This window comes from Mus pahari, chromosome 19 (assembly GCF_900095145.1).
Source record: "Mus pahari chromosome 19, PAHARI_EIJ_v1.1, whole genome shotgun sequence".
Classification (NCBI taxonomy): Eukaryota; Metazoa; Chordata; class Mammalia; order Rodentia; family Muridae; genus Mus; species Mus pahari.
Window position 1 is genome coordinate 55,822,719 of NC_034608.1, and position 16,977 is coordinate 55,839,695.

At 40.7% G+C, this 16,977-nt stretch overlaps 1 protein-coding gene across 4 annotated transcripts in view; it reads left to right on the forward strand.

Annotated features, from left to right (window-relative positions):
* Window positions 1-7,489: 7,489 nt before the first annotated feature.
* Tusc3 (tumor suppressor candidate 3) overlaps window positions 7,490-16,977 on the forward strand; it is a 131,373-nt gene continuing 121,885 nt past the window's right edge. For 2 of the 4 annotated variants that reach the window (XM_021218995.2, XM_029532002.1), the window contains exon 1: window positions 7,510-7,846. In XM_021218995.2, coding sequence (XP_021074654.1) covers window positions 7,709-7,846 — 138 coding nt within the window. In that variant the 5' untranslated portion in view covers window positions 7,510-7,708. Of the gene's footprint in view, window positions 7,847-15,899; window positions 15,928-16,977 lie in introns of those variants that run through there. The other 2 variants (XM_021218996.1, XM_029532003.1) reach the window with 2 other exon arrangements.

Sequence of the window (16,977 nt, forward strand, 5' to 3'; positions counted from 1 at the left end):
GTAAGGCTTGTCTGGTGTGTGCTGGAGCTTGCTACAACTACCAATTGTGTGTATATATGTATGTATGTGGGTGTGTGAAATACTTGGAGCCTGCTTGCTAGAGGATTGCTCTAACCACTCTGTGTGAATGTGTATATTTCCCTCTATACGTTTGCATGTATGTATGTATGTATGTATTTGTGTGTATGAAGTAAAATACTCTGCCTTTTGTTTCATCCACTCAGTGTGCGTGTGGGGGGTGTGGGGGGTGGGTGTGGGTGTGTAAATTTTCTCTTTGTTTCTCTTCCTGGCCTGCCTCAAAGAGTTAAAAAAGTTCATAGTTTTTCCTGCTGGCCAGAGGGAGCGCCAGCCCCAGTAAATTAAGCTTTGTTCCCTTGGAGAAAAGTCTGTTGAGTAACTACTTCTCTAATTGTTGGCTGCCATTGGCAGCAGCCCCTATAGGTATCAGATCCACCCTCATCAGCAACTCTCAGCACTGACTCTCAGCAGCTGCTGGTTTCAGTTTGCCCACACATGGACGCCAAATCTGGTCATTGGCATTAAGTAAAGCGACTTTATGGCTATGATAGAGAAAGAAAAAAAAATACATATCCTTCTATATTTTCTCAGTATATATATACAAAAGCAAGAATCCTATTCAAACATGAAAATTGACCAAGCATCCAGATCAGCATCAGAGCTGATAAAATGCATCCACCCCTTTTGGTCATTTTGCCTTTAGCTCTATTCTTTCTTCCCACCTTCTAGATCAAAGTCATTAAGGCACCCCATGGAATCTTCCATTTCTAACATCTTTTCACCTGGAGATACACATACTGTTTAATTCTTATGAACATGTCCAGATAAAGACTGGACCATGGAATGAGCTCTTCTGACATTGTTTCTCTACAACTGCATAGTTCTTCTGTGTTATTATTTCATAGCAAGTTACCAGTATGCTCAAATTGGCTCAATTTCAGGAGTGCTCCTGGCAGGTTTCAGCTGATGGTTAATAATAGTATGGCCTAAATGTTGAACTACACATGCTTGCTGTTTTTAATTAACAAACTAGACTTAAGAAATGATGTGTACATTGGGAAGATCTAGTTATTTCTACATGTTCAAGTATGCCAAAAAGTCATGGGTGGGAGCTAGGTTTCACTCTGGTCAGAGCTTTGGTTAACATTTGATTGTGATATTTAGATGCTCTTCTTTAGCTATTAGGTTATTAATTTTCTTAGGCATGTATTCTGCATGGGCTTTGTGGTCCACTGATCAGATTTAGGTGGCTTTAATGATAACCTGTTATCTGAACCTTGAAGTATCTATATCTTTGGACTACTTAATTGTCATGTCTGTATTAAGGAACCATCTATAAGGAGAAAAATTGATACAGATATTCAAAAATCCATCTCTGATTCGGTGTCAAGGAAGGCTGAGTTCTGAAAATACCATTAGACATTCTTTAGATTAATAAATCTACTGCCATCATTTCAAATCTGCACAAGAACTTCTCCTTTAGTCTATGAGAAATGCCTTATTCAGTTTCTTCTGAGTAATACCAGGTCATTTTGTGTGTTCTCTGATTAATGTCACGTACTATTTGCCAAACTTTGACAGGCACAAGATTTCAAAAAAAAAAAAACTAACTAAACTCATGGGCCTCTGGATATCTGTTGTCACTCAGGTCAGACACTTGGTTCCTCCATGTTTTCTGAGTGTAATATATATTTATTCTTATACTTATACTTATTCTCTTATTCTTATACTTACACTAATACTTATTCTCTGATTAGTGAAATTTGCACGAGACAATTCAGCATTGTAGTGGCTAGTTAGAAGATCTTTGACAATGGTAAGAACAAAGCAGGGCCTATGTTAGACAGTGAGGACCCTAAGTGTCACTTGTTGATTAATGAGGACAATAGAAATAATGGTATACAATGATAGTTCTGGTAATGTAATACTGTAAGAATTTAAGGTATATGTAAAGACTAAGGAGCTTTGTATTTTTATAGATTTTTTTTTTTTTTAAAAGGGAGGCAATGTTTTAGGAGATCTGAACTTTGGCATAAATAAATGGATAGGTGAAGCTTTCTTTTGCTGCAATGAAACTTCATAAACATCTCCTAGAAGAAGAGTTTTGTTTCAGCTCCTAACTATGGGGTCACACTCCATTACTGTGGGAAATCAGGACTGGAATGTAACTAGATCATGGGATCAGTAGCTGAGGCCAAAGTCATATAACAGTCTTGCTTACTGGATACTCAGTTTGTTGGGCTGAAATAAATAAGTCCCAGAAGTGGTGTGCTCCTCGCTAGCAACCCCAACGTTCTGGGTTCCTGAATGAAAGGCATACACACACACACACACACACACACACACACACAACTTTTATATTTTGATATGCCTTAATCAGCTCAATGGCTGGGACACTTCCTAATCTCCACATGACTAATCCACCTCCCTTCCCCCAATCATCCCGAGTTATTACTTACTAAATCCTATATTCTCTGTTGGCTGCTCTGGACCCAGAGTTCAGCCCAACTGAACAGCACTCTCCTGAATCCATCATATGCCCAGATACTGCTGCCTTGTGTTAGGTGGACATAAACTAGCCAGCACAGATGGGAACCTTTATCTAGGTGAAAATGTTTACACCAATGAGATCATCAGTGCAGAGCCAAGTGACGGAGTGTAAATGACATATTTCAGAGGAACAAAACAGCTAAGTAGAAAACAGTGAGAAATTAGAAGAGAAAATAGAAAATGAATTCAGAAAGTTTGCCACAGACTAGGAAATGAGTTCTTGAGGACATGAAATGCTATGCTTTTTCTAGTGAAGACAGCACTTTACACAGGTTTCTGTCTTGTATCGACTTCTGTAAAGTGTAAGGAGGCAGGGCTAAGAGCTTGGGCTTATGCTAGAAGAGGAGGATAATAGAGTTTTTAAACGATAGGAGCAATTTTTGTAGGGTTGTTTAATGCTGCTCTTATGAGTGATGGAATCACACATTTGGAAAGGGAAAACCAGATGGCAACACTATAGGTGTAGAAAAACAAAACAAAACACCCAGAAACTGTGAGTTGCTGATGGATTAGGAGAATAAGGGGAAATGCTCTGAGGCCCGAAGCTTTGGTCATTGGGATGGTGATTGTAATTACTGCAAGGAAATAAAGACCTGTTTGGGAGGGAGCGGGCAGGATAATGAGTTTTGATTCTATTGAGTATATATCAATTGTGGATGATGCGGTTGCTGTCATTTACATATTTTTCTCTCGACCCCAAATAGACAAATGTTGAGGCTGTTTTCTAGCACCTCAGGGTGAAAGTGGGGAGATATTCTTTCACGGGAGTCAAAGTAAATGGAGATAGGGAAATCTGGTCACAGCACATCCCTAACACCAAATACTTCTGTATTACTCATGGTTCGCGTGCCGTGAAGAGACATCATGTCCAAGGCAACATTAATAAGTGAAAGCATTTAACTGGAGACTTGCTTAGAGTTTCAGAGGATTAGTCCACTATTATCATGTCAGGCAACATGGTGGCACGCAGGTAGACGCTAGAGCAGTAACTGAGAGCTACATCCTGATACAAAGGATGAGGAGAGAATTGGACCTAGAATGGGCTTTTAAAATCTCAAAGCCTAAGCCAAGTGACAAACTTTCCCCAACAAGGCCACACCTCCCATTCTTTCTAATCCTTTAAAACAGAGCCACTTCCTGGTGATGAAGCATTCAAATATAAGAGCCTCTGGGGTCTAGTCTTATTCAAATGACCATATTTTGCATATGAGCCTGTAAAGGACCAGCTTTGACATTACAGGATAAAGTGAAACAGGCATCAAATGTGTATGATGCTGGTGATCCATGCTCAAAGCTGATGACTTCTGGCAACTTAACTCTCCCTTGCTTTTCAGACTCAAAGGCTGTTGGCCTCTGGCAATTCCTCCTGCTGATAGCAGCAGGGGGAAAGAAACTTAATTACTTGGGTTTTTTCTCTTTGACACAGGAACTCCTAGCTGTCCAGACTAGAGGATCAGGGTTTGTTGACTCTTTGTGGGACAAAGTGGAAAAAAAAAAAAAAAAAGAGAGAAGAAAGAAAAGAGAAGAGAGAAAGAAAATCAGGCACAAAGATAATGTGCACACCAGATGAAGTTGAAAAAAGAGCTCCACCACACTTAATTTTTTTAATTTTATTTTATTTTTTCTGTATATAAGTTCACTGTAGCTGTCTGTCTTCAGACCCACCAGAAGAGGGCATGAGGTTCCATTACAGATGGTTGTGAGCTACCACATGGTTGCTGGGAATTGAACTCAGGACCTCTGGAAGAGCAGTCGGTGCTCTTAACTGCTGAGCCATCTCTCCAGCTCCATACTTTACTGTAGTTCTTAATTGTTATACCTTCTCAGGATAATTGATCACATGGTTTTTAAAGATTTTTACATTTCATGAGTTCACAGGAAGTTTAAGGCAATGCTTCATGCCATACTTTGACAAGGCTTAAGGGGTTACAGCAGAGCTGTTTGCATGCCTTTCCATTAAGACTAGTTCCTGACTAAACATTCATTATCTGCTACTAGCTCCATAAGTTCATTGTAAGTTTAAAGCGATAATTCTTATGTCACAAGTTAGCATGGTTTCGCCAAAAGACAAATCACCTGCTTGGATCTATAGTAATTTGAAGTCTTGTATAAATCAACTAATCCATCATTTATTTTCTATCCTTGCACCTACAATAAATTCCCTATTCCCAGCTTATTATGATCTTTAGTTATCAGATATTGGCCTCATTCCTAGCCGGGAAGGAATGTTTTCATTGATTTCTTCCAAGCCTCCTTCCTTTTCCTAGTGCCATTAGCCTGTGACAGGTGAAGGTTTACAGAGCTCTATTTGCAGCTTTTATTCTATATGGGGCATGAGGTTACTTGTATCAGTTTAGGAGTTCTATAAAGTCATTTATTGGGAATTATAAAATCATCAATTTGTCTACACAGCATTACTACATGGAAGTACATCTTCATGTTGATTCTGAAGAAAATCTGCCCAATATGATGGGCTGATGCCCAGGAATCACTGGGCATTCTGCAGTGACAAGCAATCCTGGGATGAAGTCTCTTAGGACCCTGTATTCCAGAGCTTATGCATCACAGCCATGCATCACGGCACACAATCTCCAGAAAATTCACTTGCTTGCCATAGGCTTTCCTAGATGGTCTCTGACAGGAGCTGCAGGCAATATCCCCACAGTCACCTAGTAGGTGGGTTACATATCAAAGGACCGCCTATCCGACCATATCCACATAAGCACATTCCTCATAATTAAAGACTGCAAATACTTCAAAAAGCCAAATACATAGGTATGACCCATCAGGAAATTGCCTTACTTGGCTTCAACTTAATTCTTTGTGGAGTTGACTTTTCTGAAACTCTTCTGATTCTGAGTGCCGCTATAATTAAGAATAATTTATACCCAACTTTAACTCTCTAAGTTTTCTTTGAAGAAGAGTGCCCAGTACAGGTATGATGGGTATATGCTGATACTTCCAGCATCTGGAAGGGAATGGCAAGAGAATGATGATTTAAGGTAGCCTTGGTTATAACCAGGGCTATAGAGTGAGACCCTGTCTAAAAACCAAAATTGGAAAAAAAAAAAAAAAAAAAAAAAAAAAAAGAGAAGACCATGAACCAACTTCTAAGATACCGAATGTTCAGCCAATTTTGGGAAACCAAAGCCCGAGAATCATTAGTTATTTGTTTTATGATCTCCTTTAAAGACGGTTAAGAAATGGATCAGTAGTTAGGAGCATAGGNTGATGATTTAAGGTAGCCTTGGTTATAACCAGGGCCATAGAGTGGGACCGTGTCTAAAAACCAACATTGGAAAAAAAAAAAAAAAAAAAAAAAAAAAAGAAAAGACCATGAACTAACTTATAAGATACAGAATGTTCAGCCGATTTTGGGAAACCAAAGCCCGAGAATCATTAGTTATTTGTTTTATGATCTCCTTTAAAGACGGTTAAGAAATGGATCAGTAGTTAGGAGCATAGGCTGCTCTTCTAGAAGACCAGAGTTAAATTGCTAGAATTCAGATGATGGCTTAGAACTATCTGTAACTCCAGTTCTAGGTGTTCAGATACCCTCCGCTGGCCACTGTAGGCACCAGGCATGCATTTGGTGCACATATGCAGGCAAACACTCATCTACATAAAATAAGAATAAATAAAACTTTAAATAAGGCGATGTAGCATGTGCATGGATACAGGGCTGAAATGCCAAAGTTCGAATTGTTGCTTTGTCTCTTTCTAGCTGTACCACATAAATATTGAGCGTTAATGTGTCTATGAAATGTTTACCAAAATTTCCTTATTGTGGTTGTGGGTTGTGGAACAACTTTTTTTTTTTTTTTTTTTGGTATGGAGTCCTTGAGGTTTCAGAGTATATGGGAACCATGTAGTAGAAAAATTACATTTAAATTGACTTTTTGAACAAAATTGCACTTTCATCCTACACTATGCCGAACCAGCAGTATTTATTATTTTCCTATGGAAACTGGCTTTGCCCATTTCACAGCCTAGTTGCTACAGATCACATGGAATGCTGTGATCACTACATCAAAAATCACTAAATTAAAACTGCTCTCAGATGCCATCTGTGAGCACTATTTAAATCTCATGTGACTTATTAGCTATGCCCCTGCACTTTAGTGACCTTTTGCTATGCCTACCGTTGGCCTGTTGTTTCTCATATTCATATTGTCTAATACCCCACTACAAGTATTTGCTGGCTAGCGAAGTGAATTATTTCAACGTTAATATTTGTTTTATAATTGATTCATATATATATATATATGTATATGTATATATGTGTGTGTGTGTGTGTGTGTGTGTGTGTATGTATGTATGTATGCAGTTAGAGGTACTTTCAAAGATGTCTTTAGGTTTTTCATCAGGCTGTCAAAGGTGTTGATTGTACGAGAGAAAAAAATCTTGAGGTAGAGGAAACAATGGATGTACAAGATTCATTTATTACGCTCTATTCATTTTTGAATAGAAAAATGTTGATAATTTCTAAAGCAATGCTGCTAACTTCCTGAATAGTGAATAGATAGCTTCTAGCCAGGTTGGTTTCTAAGGACCCTGATGGAAGGTGGAAGAAACCCCCGGGCAAAGTGTAGAACACCTATGTGCATCCAGGCAACTAAGTTGTATGTCAAGTGTGGTCAGAAGCTCAGGAGGAGGCACATAGGGGTCCCTAGCTACTTCTTAACGCCATGGGAGCCTTTTGGTGCGAGAAGGCAGAAGGATGTCCTCCTGATCCAGATGGCAGGTTGGCTCATTGCACACTCCTGCGCCCTTGGCACGTTTAGAGAGCAGCCCAGCGTCGTCGGGTCAGAGGTGAAAGCAAGGGGTTACTTCTTGATGCAGGCACACAGGAAGCCCCCGGGAGAGCAGCCGAGACGCGCGCGCACTGAGCCGCTTTCTCGCCACGCCCACTTCCTGCTCCATCCCGCGCCATTCCCGGTCCCTCTCACAGTGAACCGGATGCGCTGCCAGTCTCCTCCTCCTCCGCGTCCTTAGCCTCCACCCAGCTCCCTGGAGAAGCCGCTGCCACCCCGAGGCCTTGGCCAGGAGAGGCTGCTGGCGACTGGCCCGGCGGGCGCGGGCACGGTAGGAGCTGGGCGCGCACGGCTACCGCGCGTGGAGGAGACACAGCCCTGCGGCCATGAGTGCCCGGGCCGCTCCTTCACGCCGGAGACAGGCGGGTCGCCGGTTTCGCTACCTGCCTACTGGTAGCTTTCCCTTCCTCCTCTTACTGCTGCTGCTCTGCATCCAGCTCGGGGGCGGACAGAAGAAAAAAGAGGTAGGCTGGATCCCGCGGGCGGTCGCCTCCGGGCGGGGGAGGGCTGGAGCTTGCCGCGTTGCTAGGAAGCCCCGCCGCGTTGCTAGGCAGCGGGGATGTGGGCGCTGGCGCCCGGGGGCGGGAGCTACGTGGGCGGGAGCGGGTTGGGCGTGTCCCTTGGGCGCCACGGGCAGTGAATGTTGAGGGTGACCCGACTCCTATATCCTAGAAGTGTGAGCTGAAGTCTGAAAGCCGGTGCTTCTGAGACCATGGCTGTGCTATGTGCCTCTGGTGTAGGCCGGACTTTGGATGCTGGTGTTCCTAAAGGGCCTGCTGGGTGTGAAAATAACCCTAAGGGAAGTACTTGCCAGCACAGAGGAACTATTTACCCTTTATTCTGCTCTCCTTTCTGTTAAGACGTCACATCGAGTGTGTTATTCATTCTGTATTTTTAATAGTACCCTTGTAGAACTAACTGAATGCTTATGTCTGTGTTCAACCTCAGGGTGCAATCGAGAGAACAGTCGCATTTTTATTTTTAGTTTTTACACTATGCATATTTATTTGTGAAGTTTAGGTCACCTGATTTCAATTTCAACCTATCTCTAGGTCTGAGGCAGAGATTTGACGTATCATAAGTGGGTTGTAGAATAATTTGAGCTCAGTTTTGCAGAATTAATGTGGAAATCTGGTCTGGTCGCTTCCCAAAAGCGTTTATTTTGGAATTGTGAGTAAGATTTTTAATTGTAGACCAGTTTGGTTAAGAGTATTTTGCTTATACGGTTGAAGATGGCTTTTACTGTTGAAATTACACAAGTCACGAGGCTCATAATAAGAATCTGATTCAGCTTATTAGAATTTTTCATCGGTAGGGTAGGGAGTGAGTGAGAAAATAATCACACGTGAATTGTAATCATTTTTTCTTCATTAATTACAAAGAAATGAAATGTTAATGTGTGTGATTTGTCTATGCACCACTTGGGTAGGTGTCCTAGGAGGAATCTGGTCCCCTGGAACTAGAGTCACAGCGGGTTGTGAGCTATCATGTGGGTGCTGGGAATTGAAGCCAGGCCTTCTGGAAGAGAAGCTAGTGCTCTAACAGCTGAGCCTTCTTCAGTGCTCTCTCATCAGCTTTGATTGAAAGCACCTCAGTATTAAGAATTGCCTTTCCTGGCCCCCTCCCCCACCTTGAGATTCTCTTCCTCCTCTTCCTCCTCCTCTTCCTCCCCCTCTCCTCCTCCCCTTTTTTTGTACAGAATTCTTGGTATTTTGTAAGAGATTGGAGAAGCCCTACTGCTAACTTGATAGGTTAACACAAACTGGATAGGTTTTTCCAGCACTTTGTGTCTTGCACGTATTTTCAGAGTCTTAAATTCAGTTCATGAGAAAGGTAGTAGATTTGTAGTAGTTGTGTTTATTTTTATTTTTTTTTTTGGGGGGGGGTCTGTGATACACAAAGCAGAGGACAGTGGTAACCGGAGATGACCTCCATGGTATTTGTGACGTTTTCTGCACCCAGCAATGTCACCAGAGCCACATTATAAGTTGTAGGGAAAAATATTAGGAAGTTTACAGGTTCATTGATTCTTAGCACCTCCAATCATGAGACTATTTCAATATGTAAAATGTTGGGAAACTTGGTATAATTTAACAATTACACCTAAAGTACATACCTGCTTTCCTTAAAATCCTTAAAACATTGATTAGACAAGATGTTTTGTAAAAGGAAAAGATTAGGAGCCATTGAGACGGTCCAGCAGGTGGAGGCGTTTGCTGTCAGAGCTGATGGTTTAAATTCCATTTCCAGAACTGTCATGGTGGAGAATACCAACTGATACAACTAACTGTCCTTTGATCTCAAGGCATAGGCTTTGGCACATGCACACCCACGCATGAACATGTTTGCGCGCACGCGCGCACACACACACACACACACACACACATAAAGATTGGGGGAAACATGATTTGAGATTGAAAAGGGATGACTTCCAAAATTACATTTGTCATTAAAAAAAGAGAACCAAATACTAATAAGTGATGATATTACAGAGCACACATAGTGTATGTAAAGAAAATGGAGAGGAAATTACATTCTTAAAGTTAGGTAATGGTATTCTCTTTTAATTCTGGAAGGAAAAAATACTGTTTTGGAAATTATGAAAACTGGTACCATTTTAGAAACCTTATCTCTAGTAGATGCTGTTTTTTTTTCCCCTCTGACTTAAGAACTTCATTGCCAGTATAAGATTCTATAACACTGAATCAGAAAGCATAGCAGTTGGAACATAATTTAAAATAGATGTTAGTGACATCTGAATCAGAGTAGCAGCTTTGGCATGAACATGCTTCCTATCTAAGGCAGAAACCATGTTAACATCTAAAGCTAAACTGGGAAAGTGATATGGCAGCAACTATCACCATTATGGATTTTTGAGTCATATATGGTCCAGTTTTGACAACAGGGGATCTCTGAGTCGACACCTGGCAGATACTTACCCTTGAAGGTTTGTGCTTATTTTCAGGACCAGACACTAAGAACCTACATCTTAGGATGTTGACATTAAGACTGTATATAGTGTCCATAACAGGGCTTAATACAGTCTAGCAAATGATCAATAACTACCAGCCACTACTATGTAATACCTGAATAAAGGAACATTAATATCATAGAGTTCTGACATGGAACTTAATTGTTTTTAAATAAACTACAACAACATATTGTATGGCCACTGTAATGAATTATCATATCGTAAAACACTGAAACCTTAAAATCTTAGGTGGTGGAAGTTCCTGAGAAGGGCTTTTCCATCACAGAAGAGTTAGAGTCCATAGATTGTCGTGTGCGTGTGTTCACCTGTGTGTACCATGCATGTGTTTATACACATTTCTTCATAAATTGACATTTACTTCATTAAAGTGAGTTTTGATATATTTTCGGTTTAAGAATATACTCGAGTGAAGTAACTGAGGATTAAAGAAGATTGAAGATTTTTATAGTTGCTTCTTTTAATTATGTTTTAATTATGTGATTGGAGCTACAGAAACAGTTGAACCCTTTTCATACTAGGTGGTAGTACGTTGTGGGAAATTTTGGGTTCATATTAATATTCATTTGCATAGCTAGTACATTTTTCTGCTTGGCTTTTTAAAAAAGAAGTTTCTTGTTTTTTGACATCATTACCATTTATCAGTTAATCACCTTCATTTAGAATTGTTTTTAACTCTTAACAACCTCTTCCAATTATGTCAAAAAGGTGCTTTAAAGTGATTTCCAGAGAAGTTAGTTTCACACACATCAGAAGGTGACAATAATTTATCCCACCTGCTCAAAACTGTGCCTCATCACATAGGCTGTAATATGTAGGTGAGAACAAACATGCGGCATGGAAGCCTGAGTAGCTTACAGACATTTTTTGAGAGATGATCAAATTTTTGCTGGTCTTAGCTGAAGCATTTCCGTTTTTAAAAATATGTGGTCTATGTTATTAAGTTGTTAAGAGAATTGACATGGAACTTCTGTGTGAGACTTTAATATTTTACCAAATGTTGGTAAGTAGTATATTTTAAGCTAAGAACTGATGTGGAGGAAAACTCCTATAGCTATAGTACAACCTTCAAAACTTCCTAGGAATTAGCATGCAGCAGCCCACCCACGTGTAACTTGCTGTGTGATTTACTCTAGCTGTTATTGGATAGCTTGTTGAAGGCTGATTGAAAGCAACAGGCCTTATCTTGAATAGCTCCAAGCAGCTTGCCCTTGTTGCAGATGTGATGTGATGGTGGGTGATTCCTTGTCACAGCAGTGAGTGAGTCTGTTTTCATCCTGCCCGTCCGTCATTTGCTCTTTGGATGTAGCAATACTGGGTCGGTGAGGGAACGTTCTTCTGGTGGTTGCCTGCCAGTTTTGTATGTTGGTGTTTGTCAGCAGTGAGCAGCTAGAGACATCTACTAATAACACCAGATGGAACTCCATGGTGGTGTAGCTCTCGTAAAGGCCCATCCAGGATGCTGAGACCCTTCAGCCTGTGAGCGGTATAGGTCATAGGAAGCTCTAAGAACTTACTCAGCACTAGACAGCTCTTAGTGTTGGCATTTCTGGGCCTACTCTGGTGAGATTTCCCAGACCCTTGACTGTAACCACTGTTACACATTCATGGCCTAGAGGAGCGTATGTTGAATGGCCCACCTTTTGTTAAAAGTTGGAGTCTCCAAGAGAATAAGTGGCCTTTTTTCATATTCATAAAATTGGAGCTATTAAGTTATGTCTTGGTATTATTTCCTGTATATTTTCTCTCTTGGAATCCTCAGGGGCAGGAAGAATGGCTAAATTAAAGTTAATACTTTACTAATGGCACTATAATTTAGTGTAGCTTCACATTGCCAGCCATATGAGTCATATACTTTGATGTTAGAGAAAGTGGAAATCATAATATCTGTAATCGTAGAGTGGGAATATCACATTTTAGACTAAATAACAGAGTGTGACTAGCAATCAGAGCTCCTGACATCAGGGTTTATGTGTCTAAACTCCGCTCCTCAGTTATTGTGCATTAAGGTCTCTCCACCCCTTTTCTACTTAATATTCATTGTTATGTCTATGCTTCTGCTCTTCTGTTCATAGCTGATGCTTTAAGGGACTGCCCTTTTAAGTGTGTCTACCCTTTTCATTTTTAGACATTGTATACATTATAGAGGCTCCGAGTGATGTTTAATAGTGTTTGTGATAGATTTAGCAGGCTCACGTTATTAACGTATGATGGGCATATTACTGTTATCTGTAGTCATTCTCCTGTATGACAGCACACCAGAACATCTTACTAGCTAGAGTTAGCACCTACTGATCCGCTTTCCCCATGCTCGCTCTTATCTGCTTTCCACAGCCCACCCTCCCTCCTGTTCTCTGCACTTCTGCAAAGTCACCTTGCTACTTACAGGACCTGGCTTTCTGTTTGTGTTTCATTATTTTTAAAGTTGAAAAACATATTATAATAGATATGCCACCTTTTCTTTATACAGTAGGTGGTATATGAGATACTCAGGTCCTTTCCATTTGTTCTAGTGCAGATAATTCTGTGTGTGCAATTTTATGACATAGTGACTCCTTTCTTGTGGAAGTGACAATAGCCTTAGGTTTTCTTTTCTATTTTTAGTTTATCGAGGAAGCTTGACACTGTTTCTCTGTAATGTGTGTGCTGATACACCCTTTCCATTGATAATTTAGAAGGATTCCTTTTGTCCCTAGTACTGCTAATCTCCTGATTGTAGCCATTTTTACTATAGAAAAGTGTAGTAGTATAGTCGAACATGTTTGAATTCTGATGTGATCTTTATTTCCCTCTTGTCTCAGTTAGGTTACTATTGTGATGAGACACTAATTAGGGAGGGAAGGGTTTGTTTTGCTGGCACTTCCATATCCTAGTCCATCATTGCAGAAAGTCAGAACAGACCTCAGCAGGCAGGAACCAGGACTGAGATGCTGATGCACAGAACACTGAGGGGTGCTTGCTCAGCCTGCTTTCTTATAGAATTCAAGAGCACAAGGGATGACACCGCCCACAGTGGCCTGGCCCTCCCACACAGACCACTAATCAAGAAAATGCCCTACTAGCTTGCCCAGACTGGCTTGTAAGTTTTTCAATGAGGTTTCTTCCTCTCAGATGACTCTAGCTCATTTCAGGTTGATAGACCTGATAGCCAGCACATAGCCTCATGTTCAGGTTCTAGCCTCTTGGCTTTCTAGTTAAACACTTGGTCTATTTTCTGTAGTTATGCAGGAAGATGTAGCTTTAATAAATGCTGCTTCACAGACCTGCTTTAGACCAGATAATTCCGGCAAATGTCTTATTGGGTAATGACTTGCATATTGAATGACCACAGTTAGAGACATTTTAAAGGTTTAATGAGCCAGGCAGTGGTAGGGCATGCCTTTAATCCCAGCACTTGGGAGGCAGAGGCAGGCGGATTTCTCAGTTTGAGGTCAGCCTGGTCTACAGAGTGAGTTCCAGGACAGCTAGGTCTATACAGAGAAACCCTGTCTGGAAAAAACCAAAAAAAAAAAAAAAAAAAAAAGTTAATGGTAGTTAATGGCCTTTGTTTTTGATGTAGTCTCACATTGTAGCCCTCGCTGACCTGGAGCTCAGTGTGCAGCTTAAGTTTGTGCCAGTCATCTACATCTGTCTCCTGAATGCTGGGATTATATTCTTCAGCCTCCCAAGGTGGCTGATATGGTTTAAAATTAGTATTAGTGGATTAGGAATATGGGAAACAGATTGTTTGCCATTCTGCAACTGTGGAAGTGTCTCTGAGATGCCTCTGTATTGTGTATTGTGTATTGTGTTAGCAAGTACCGTAAGGTAGGTAAACCGCGTAATTCTGTAGTCACTCATCTGTTGTACTCTTCTGCTTTTATTTGTATCGGTTTCCTTAGCCCCCGCTGGAAAATATGGGTAATTTATTTTCATAGAAAAGAAATCCTGTTACTATAGACCAATTAAATATCCTGTTACTATAGACCAATTAAAGTGAGAATATGAAAAAAATTCCTCATATAAATTTGAGATAACAAATTATCGCATAGTGATAATGAAGCCACATGATACATATACATAAAGTTTATTTAACTCATCTCAGAATATCTATATAATTGTCCTGACATCTGGATGAGGGCAAAGTTAATAGCTTATGGCCAGAAGGAGCCAGCCGCATAGAAGGAAGATGACTTTATAATTTATTGTGCAAACCACACACTTAAGAGTGAAAGAGAGGATACGATTAATAATTGTGTTGAGAAAACAGAAGTAAGGTGAGGCTATTCTTGGGGTAACTGGGGCATCTGGTGACTGAAGTTAGATGTAGGGTGGGGTTTTGAAATGAATATACAGTATCTGCATGTTTTTTGTTGCACAGTTGGTGTTGGTTTATAGGTTTGTAGGATGCTGTTGTGTTTAGTGCCATGTCACTGATGTGCCTGGTGTGGTGCTCAGGCAGCACAGAGCATGGGTGGTGAAAGGTGAATTTTTGGATTGTGGGTTAGAAAGAACTGTTCAGGGAGTCCCAGTGTGAGAAGCATTGCCAGCATCGTCACTGCGTCTGCTTTGCTCATCATTCGCACTGGTGACTCTCGCAGGGTGGTGAGCCTGCCCTAGTGCACCCTACTTCCTCTCTGCAGTGCTGTAGAACACCTTAGCATACATGGTGCCTTTTTAGCGTTAAAACAGTGGTATATAATAAATTATATAATAAATTAGTGTGTGTCTCTGTGTACATAACTAATTGAATGATGACTGATCTTCCTGATGAGGCTTGATAGAAAACAAAAGAATGCATCTTTTGTTTTGAATATGCTGTGGCTATATTTATAGCATATAAAGCAACATAAATCCAAACAGGAGTTTATGTCTGCCTGCCTTCATTAATTTGTAAATTGTATATGTTACAAGTTTTGTTGCTGCCAAAAAGTGAAAGAGAAAAACTTAGCTTACAGTTTGAGGAATCCAATGCGCTATCATGGAGAGTATGGGAGGAGCAGGAGGAGGCTGTTCCTGTGTCTCTACACTCAGGAAGCAGAGAGTGGTCACTCTGTATACTCACCTGTTTTCTTTTCATTCAATCAGAATCCATCCCACGGGATGGTACCACTCAAGAGTTAGGGCGAGTCTTCTCATCCCAATTAATCTAATCTAGGCAGTTATTTACGGGTATGCCCAGAAGTTTGCTTCCATAGTGATTCTAAAATTTTACCAAATTAACAGTCAAGATTAACCATCACTGGAATGATTTTAAAGCATGCAACTGTATTAAAGCATATGATAATTTAATTATTGTTACTATGCTCAACATAGTTCCTATTCTATGCCATGCTCTGGATATTCTGTGTTCTCTCACCATTTACCTTAGTGTGAGTTAGTTTTGTGGAAGAGCTAAGTAAGTTGACGTGTTCTGTAGATTAGGGTGATTTGCCCTAAATTAGGACTCTAGGAACTGTGCAATTATTAAAGTCCAGACTGGACATCAAAGCTGCTCCTAATTAACCATACTTTCCTTCTGCTTCTTAGACTGGAGAGGGGCAGTGACTGTGTGGGTGACTCTCTGGGGATCTGGAGGTACAGTATGCAGCCAGATGACTGTTCTAAACATCTTGGCGATCTTATGTTTTATTTAGATCAAAGCTTTTGCAGGCTTTGCTTTCTGTTCATTCTGCTATTTTAGAAAATGTGTTTTATTTATATATTTATTTTTGTTCCTCTGTTGATTATGTTGCTTTAGGATTTTATAGTATATTTTCTTGGCATGCTGTCTGTTTACCCCAAAGGGGTTTAGGATTATTCTGTCAGCAACACTGCCTTCTGGTAGAGAGATGGCCAGCTTTAGTACTGAGTGCGTGCCACAGTTAAGCAGCTCTGTTGAAGGAGTGTGGAGGAACCCTTAGGCTGACTTGTGGTGTGTGCATAGATTCTGCTGTGAGGGAGGCAGTGAGCCTAGATGGTTAAGGTAGTGTATTACTGGGGACATAGCTCACAGGTGAGCCTGAGCACAGGCTTCCTCAGTAGTTCTGTGTCACAGCCTAGAGATCCTGAGTTTAGATTGACTTCTCAGTGAGCCTCTTTTAAAGCTCTTTAGTCCTGCTCTGCAGGAGCCAAGGCTCCATCCCTCTGGAAGGGAAAGTGTCTGCTCTGACTCAGGGAAGCTGCTTCGGAAGGTTTTATGTAAATATTATTTAAAGACGTTTCAAAATAAAGCAGTGAGAGACATGCAGAAAGGGCATGGGGTATCACTTCCCCACAGCATGCCATCTTGACAATTCCTAACAGGGGAGGGAAGAGACAGTTATGATCACCAGAGAAGGTAGAGAATTGAGAAGGGACTTGTCACAGTGTCACCTTTCCTTAGGCAATTTTAGGTATGTCTGTGCCTTTTCTTGGTGGTACTTTATTCCTCAAAGTCATTCCAGACTTTTCTTTTCTTTGTTTATACCTGTAGTTTTGGTAACTGGAATTTTGGCCTATCATTGTTTCAGTGAGGGAGGGCAGGCTCTCCGTTCAGTTAATTTGTCTGTTGCTCTTGCATATTTTAATTTGTACTGTTTCAGAGAAGTGAATCAGTCAGGTATTAAAGTACTATTTATTTTGAGTGTGTGTGTGTGTGTGTGTGTG